General features: G+C 41.0%; 1 protein-coding gene and 1 pseudogene across 1 annotated transcript; both read right to left on the bottom strand.

The window, feature by feature from the left end:
• Positions 1–929: 929 nt before the first annotated feature.
• LOC119562749 lies at positions 930–2663 on the bottom strand (annotated as a pseudogene).
• A 1274-nt stretch (positions 2664–3937) lies between these two features.
• LOC119562747 lies at positions 3938–5107 on the bottom strand. Its single transcript, XM_037875952.1, has one exon. It carries the CDS (start codon positions 5057–5059, stop codon positions 4019–4021), a length of 1041 nt encoding a protein of 346 aa, XP_037731880.1. The 5' UTR covers positions 5060–5107; the 3' UTR covers positions 3938–4018.
• Positions 5108–7810: the final 2703 nt, after the last annotated feature.

Genomic DNA, 7810 nt, shown 5'->3' with positions numbered 1-7810 from the left:
GTTTTTTAGCATATAAACTCCTAAGCTTGGAAATAACAATTTTTAAATAATTTTGAATTTTGAATTAAATTTTATCGAAATCGGACGACTATATCATATAGCTGCCATAGGAACGATCGGAAAATTTGTGGAAAAATAATATGAAAAAAATTATAGCTTCGGTGTTTTTCAACATATAACCTCCAACGCTTGGAAATAACATTTTTTAATTAGTTCTGAATTTCGAATTAAATTTTATCAAAATCGGACGACTATGTCATATAGCTGCCATAGGAACGATCGCAAAATTGGTAGGAAAATAATATGAAACAAATTATAGCTTCGGTGTTTTTTAACATATAACCTCCTACGCTTGGAAATAACATTTTTTAATTAGTTCTGAGTTTTGAATTAAATTTTATCAAAATCGGACGACTATATCATATAGCTGCCATAGGAACGATCGGAAAATTGGTAGGAAAATAATATGAAACAAATTATAGCTTCGGTGTTTTGTGACATATTATCTTATACTATTGGGAATATCATTTTTGTGTTTTTAAATTTAATAATTATAGCTGCAAGGGTATATAAGCTTCGGCTTGCCGAAGCTAACTTCCTTTCTTGTTTTTTATATAAAATTGCGGCTATAGCTTTTTGACGCGGAGGACCCCATTTGTGTAAATTTAATTAGTTTCTTTATTGATCTACAGCATTTTATTATTCCCTGAATGTAAATGGATCACTAGCCGAGTCGATCTAGCCATGTCCGTCTTTCCGGATGAACGCTGAGATCTCGGAAACTATAAGTAGTGCTGACATAAGTTTGTCTTACTCACACTTACGTAAAATCGTATAGTCTGAGAAAATATTGCTCTAGTAAATAAGCCGAAAAATGCAGTGGAATAACCGCATTAGGAGATTTTTATTTACAAATTCGTCGACCAACGTTACCGATTCATTAACTTCAATATATTCTAGGAAGCCAAAGCCAAGCGATAGTTGTATTCCTCGAATAGTTCCGGGGCCACTCGATACGGCTGATCTATAAGTGATAGGCGGAACGGCGTTTGGCACGATGGCGTGGGCGGGGTAGATGGTTGCTGACAGATCGGCAGTGGTGTTTTAGCAACGGAAATCGGTGGTGATAATGGTGTAGGGCTGGTATATCTCTGTTCCTCTGTTTCCACCTGGGTGGTAAACTTCGACGTCAGTGGAGTGGAGACGTAAATGATGGGTTGGTAAACAATTTGTGCCGGATTTGCCCCAGGGTAGCTGGTCTGTGCGCACTCTTGGGACTTTTCTGTTGTGCCCTCAGTTTGCCTGTAGATTGGAGTTGGCTGATTATAAATAGAAGCTGATAGAGCCACAGATGTTTCGTATGGTGAAGCAGGTGGTGCCAGATCTTCATAAGTTGGAGCTGGTGGTGCTGGAGCTCCAAAGGAAGGAGCTGGCGGCGCTACATAGCCCGCATCACCATTTCCAGGGCTATTGTACTCTTGATTGGATTTGACCAACCCTTCGTTTGGTGACACACCAAAACCATCTCCTCCAAAGGAAGGACTCTGTGGTGCCGCATAGCTATTCTGCAGTTATGGCAGCAGACCAAAACTGCCGGCACATTGGCCACAGGGATTGGGTGAGGCGAAGAGTTCTGGGAGTTTCTTACATAGTTTCATTTGTTTGAATGGATCCAAGTCCTGGAGATGTAGGCCATTATTGTTATTGACTACAGCGGGAGTGGGGGCAAGTGGAGGTGATTGATACACCACGTTGTTGGTACAGAAGTTGTGGTTGCGGGGGGATAGATCGTCCCACCACTTTAGTAGCGAGCGGTTCGTGCGTTTCAGAGACTCATTTGGGGTCACTAAAGGACCCGCGTCTGCCATTAGGTAGTAGATGGGCTCACCCGGAGTCTCAATTCGATTCGACACGCCCTTATCGTTAGCGGAAGTGGACACGATAACAGCCAGTTCCAGGAGGCTTACAATCCACAATCTCATTCTAGTGTTCAGTATGTTGCTACGAATGCGATTGTAACACTAACCGAGGCAAACTCAAATCAAACTGCAAAATCCAGTAGCTGCCACTTTCAGCCGACTGCGTGACGTGCAAGTCTATGGCCGAAAAATGCAAGGTCAGCATACGCTGATACCTTTGGCAGGGTATAATAGTTGGCACAAAGAGCACACATTTGTTCATTAAAGTAACATATAATATCTAAGTCTAATTTTATATTCTCCCAATAATTATTAATATATCAGTGCGATCATTAAAATAGCAAAATTGACATTCAATCTTATAATTCGTAAATTCATTACAATTTGTATTCGTTTGTAAGCAGGTAAGGGCACTAAAAGGTCTTTCAAGCCAACAAGGTGATTATAATGCACGAGAAATTGTAAACTTATGTTTGAGTTAAGCAAAAAACCATATCTAGCCTAAGTTCTAGCCTAAAACCAACAGGTGTTCCCATTTAATTTATATTAGTATTATTAATTATAATATATAATTATTAATTTTAGTCTTAGTAACCTCCATAATGACTTCAGTTTACATGCGTTTTTATTGTTATTGATAGAGTAACGATAGTAAGAAAAGTTTGGTTGGACCTAACAGCTAAAAATAACAGTAATTACCATGAAAGTGGTATCATTGGAAAGTCTGTTCTTTTGGCCATACATTTTTCCTTCAGCACTTTAATGACAATCGCAAAGCCTTCGAGAAATGTTGCAAAATGTCAAAACACTTTTTTAACTGTCTTTGCCCCAGTATTGGTGTAAGCATAATTATAAATGTACTTCCACTGTGAATGGTGTACAATTAAAAATATTTATACGCGTTACTCGTAGAGTAAAAGGGTATACTAGATTCGTCGGAAAGTATGTAACAAGCAGAAGGAAGCGTTTCCGACTTTCATATCTGCATTTCCCTTTGGTGCCTTTAGCTGAGTAACGGGTGTCTTATAGTCGAGGTACTCGATTGACCCAAAAAAGTTTGCCACGCTCTGTCTACCGCCCACATAACCATATATTGAGACCAGGGGTAGGTGGCGCATTTCAGTTTCGCTTTGCTGCTTGCATAACTCTGTTTCCCTTTTGTCCCTTCAGCTGTTACCCGTTACATGCCCGTTACTCGTAGAGTAAAGTGGTATACTAGATTCGTCGGAAAGTATGTAACATGCAGAAGAAAGCATTTCCGACCACATAAAGTATATATATTCTTGATCAGGATCACTAGCCGAGTCGATCTAGCCATGTCCGTCTGTCCGTCTGTCAGTCCGTCCGTCTGTCCGTCCATCCGGATGAACGCTGAGATCTCGGAAACTATAAGAGCTAGGCTATTGAGATTTGGCATGCAGATTTCTGAGCTTCTTACGCAGCGCAAGTTTGTTTCAGCAGCGTGCCACGCCCACTCTAACGCCCACAAACCGCCCAAGACTGAGGCTCATGCAGTTTTGCTGCTGCAATAAAAATTTTAACTGAAATGAATTGTTCTCATCAATACTTATAGATTGACCCAAAAAAGTTTGCCACGCCCACTCTAACGCCCATAACGCTTAAATCTGTCTACCGCCCACATAACCTTATATTGAGATCAGGTGTAGGTTGCGCATATCAGTCTCGCTTTGCTGCTTGCATATCTTCATTTCCCTTTTGTCCTTTTAGCTGAGTAACGGGTATATGATAGTCGAGGTACTCGACTATAGCGTTCTTCCTTCCGGAGAAATTTCATTTGTCTAAATTTAATTAGTTTCTTCATTGATCTACAGCATTTTGTTATTCCCTGAATGTAAATGGATCACTAGCCGAGTCGATCTAGCCATGTCCGTCTGTCCGGATGAACGCTGAGATCTCGGAAACTATAAGTAGTGCTGACATAAGTTTGTCTTACTCACACTTACGTAAAATCGCATAGTCTGAGAGTCTGAGTCTGCTCTAGTAAATAAGCCGAAAAATGCAGTGGAATAACCGCATTAGGAGATTTTTATTTACAAATTCGTCAACCAACGTTACCGATTCATTAACTTCAATATATTCTAGGAAGCCAAAGCCAAGCGATAGTTGTATTCCTCGAATAGTTCCGGGGCCACTCGATACGGCTGATCTATAAGTGATAGGCGGAACGGCGTTTGGCACGATGGCCTGGGCGGGGTAGATGGTTTCTGACAGATCGGCAGTGGTGTTTTAGCAACGGAAATCGGTGGTGATAATGGTGTCGGGCTGGTATATCTCTGTTCCTCTGTTTCCACCTGGGTGGTAAACTTCGACGTCAGTGGAGTGGAGACGTAAATGATGGGTTGGTAAACAATTTGTGCCGGATTTGCCCCAGGGTAGCTGGTCTGTGCGCACTCTTGGGACTTTTCTGTTGTGCACTCAGTTTGCCTGTAGATTGGAGTTGGCTGATTATAAATAGAAGCTGATAGAGCCACAGATGTTTCGTATGGTGAAGAAGGTGGTGCCAGATCTTTATAAGTTGGAGCTGGTGGTGCTGGAGCTCCAAAGGAAGGAGCTGGCGGCGCTACATAGCCCGCATCACCATTTCCAGGGCTATTGTACTCTTGCTTGGATTTGACCAACCCTTCGTTTGGTGACACACCAAAACCATCTCCTCCAAAGGAAGGACTCTGTGGTGCCGCATAGCTATTCTGCAGTTGTGGCAGCAGACCAAAATTGCCGGCACATTGGCCAAAGCGATTGGGTGAGGCGAAGAGTTCTGGGAGTTTCTTACAGAGTTTCATTTGTTTGAATGGATGCAAGTCCTGGAGATGTAGGCCATTATAGTTATTGACTACAGCGGGAGTGGGGTCAAGTGGAGGTGATTGATACACCACGTTGCTAGTACAGAAGTTGCGGTTGCGGAGGAACAGATCGTCCCACCACTTTAGTAGCGAGCGGTTCGTGCGTTTCAGAGACTCATTTGGGGTCACTAAAGGACCCGCGTCTGCCATTAGGTAGTAGATGGGCTCACCCGGAGTCTCAATTCGATTCGACACGCCCTTATCGTTAGCGGAAGTGGACACGATAACAGCCAGTTCCAGGAGGCTTACAATCCACAATCTCATTCTAGTGTTCAGCATGTTGCGACGAATGCGATTGTAACACTAACCGAGGCAAACTCAAATCAAACTGCAAAATCCAGTAGCTGCCACTTTCAGCCGACTGCGTGACGTGCAAATCTATGGCCGAAAAATGCAAGGTCAGCATACGCTGATACCTTTGGCAGGGTATAATAGTTGGCACAAAGAGCACACATTTGTTCATTAAAGTAACATATAATATCTAAGTCTAATTTTATATTCTCCCAATAATTATTAATATATCAGTGCGATCATTAAAATAGCAAAATTGACATTCAATCTTATAATTCGTAAATTCATTACAATTCGTATTCGTTTGTAAGCAGGTAAGGGTAATAAAAGGTCTTTCAAGCCAACAAGGTGATTATAATGCACGAGAAATTGTAAACTTATGTTTGAGTTAAGCAAAAACCATATCTAGCCTAAGTTCTAGCCTAAAACCAACAGGTGTTCCCATTTAATTAATAATTTCTTAGTCTTACATGCGTTATTTATTGTTATTGATAAAGTAACGATAGTAAGAAAAGTTCGGTTGGACTTAAGAGCTGAAAACAAGGAAGAACGCTATAATCGAGTACCTCGACTATCAGATACCCGTTACTCAGCTAAAGGGACCAAAGGGAAATGGAGATATGCAAGCAGCAAAGCGAGATTGAAATGCGCCACCTATCGGCGGTAGACAGATTTAAGCGTTATGGGCGTTAGAGTGGGCGTGAGAAATTTTTTTTTGGGTCAATCGTAAAAGTGGGCGTGGCCAACTTTTTTTTTATCAATCGATAGGTATTGATGAGAACAATTCATTTCAGTTAAAATTTTTATTCTAACATCAAAACTGTAGGAGCCACAGTTTTGGGCGGCTTGTGGGCGTTAGAGTGGGCGTGGCACTCTACTGAAACAAACTTGCGCTGCGTAAGAAGCTCAGGAATTTGCACGCCAAATCTCAATAGCCTAGCTCTCATAGTTTCCGAGATCTCAGCGTTCATCCGGACAGACAGACGGACAGACGGACAGACGGACATGGCTAGATCGACTCGGCTAGTGATCCTGATCAAGAATATATATACTTTATGGGGTCGGAAACGCTTCCTTCTGCCTGTTACATACTTTCCGACGAATCTAGTATACCCTTTTACTCTACGAGTAACGGGTATAATAAACCGTCATTGCCATGAAAGTGGTATCATTGGAAAGTCTGTTCTTTTGGCCATACATTTTTCCTTAAGCACTTTGATGTCAATTGCAAAGTCTTCGAGAAAGGTTGCAAAATGTCAAAATACTATTTTAACTGTCTTTGCCCCAGTATTGGTGTAAGCATAATTATAAATGTACTTCTGCTGTGAATGGTATACAATTAAAAATATTTATACGCGTTACTCGTAGAGTAAAAGGGTATACTAGATTCGCCGGAAAGTATGTAACAGGCAGAAGGAAGCGTTTCCGACCCTTTGGCTACTTTCATATCTGCATATCCTTTTGTTGCCTTTAGCTGAGTAACGGGTGTCTGATAGTCGAGGTACTCGACTATAGCGTTCTTCCTTGTTATACCCACTTCCCACTACTCGACTGCAAAAGGCAAAAAACGACGATGACCGCCGATACCGTAATTAGTATACCCCCTCACTAAAAAAAAAAAAAAAATTTGGTGTTATTGGAAAGCATTTTTCAAGCCCTTTCCAATGGTATAATTTTCTCTGTTCAAAATAAAAACTGCACATTTTGAACAAAACTCACAATATTAAAATTTCACACCTTCGCGCACAAGCAGTCATGAGCAAGGACTCGAGGGTAGGGGGTGACGCGGATAGGGTACGCTTGCAATTAAAAACAACTCAACAAAATACATTTAAAACCGCCTTAAAAACTTCCGCAACCGCTTTTAATAGCTACTCTTAGCTTAAGGCTTAGGAAATTCGATGGTTGCGTGGCGACAGCTTATGCCAATGCTGGCCCGACCCTAACTGACCATTTATTCATATCTTGCTTACACAGAGATTGCCTTTCCGTAACCTATGTCAAAGTTGTACACCTTCGATATTTACCTACATCCTAACCCCTCCTACATTACGTTCACCCCCGGTAACTTGTTATCAATACTTGTGTTCGTTTTCCTTCTAATAACCATTCTACTGGGGTATTGGGCTGCTCCTTATTTTCGAGAACCAATCGGATTGGTTCTAGGAGTACAACATGCCTGTATGCACTCCCTGTAGATGTCAACCTGTTAAGTGAACAAAAATGACACCACTCAAATTGCTCAGGATCAGTTCTTCAAATGCCTCAGTACTGTATTCTAATAAAATAATTAGGTCCACATCGGTCCTTGTAATCGCTCCTAACAATTCGAATCGTGCTTTTTACCTTTTTAACGAGTGGGTGAAAATTGTTAACAACATAACACCATATAACAATATATTTTTTGAATAAAAAATTAAAACTAAAACCCTAAAAATGGAGTCATTCATTGCTTGTGATTTGTGCGCCAAAAATGTGCAGATGAGTGAGTTTGAAGCTCATTATGCCCAGTGCTCAAAGCCTCGGAATGCCTTCGAGGTTTTAATGTGTAAATCGAAAATAAGGTGTGACTTATGCTCTACCTTAGTTCATAATTATGAATTTGACGAGCACTATCAAAATTGTAATGGACCAAAAAATGCATTCAATATTTTAATGAATGTTGAAAAACGGCAACCCCAAAACAAAAGGCAAAATCATCTGGACGATCATCCCACAACCTCATCAAATGGTCTCAAA

The sequence above is a fragment of the Drosophila subpulchrella genome, unplaced genomic scaffold (assembly GCF_014743375.2).
Source record: "Drosophila subpulchrella strain 33 F10 #4 breed RU33 unplaced genomic scaffold, RU_Dsub_v1.1 Primary Assembly Seq91, whole genome shotgun sequence".
NCBI lineage: Eukaryota > Metazoa > Arthropoda > Insecta > Diptera > Drosophilidae > Drosophila > Drosophila subpulchrella.
Note: the sequence above shows the minus strand (reverse complement) of the source record. Positions and strands in the feature narration are given on the sequence as shown.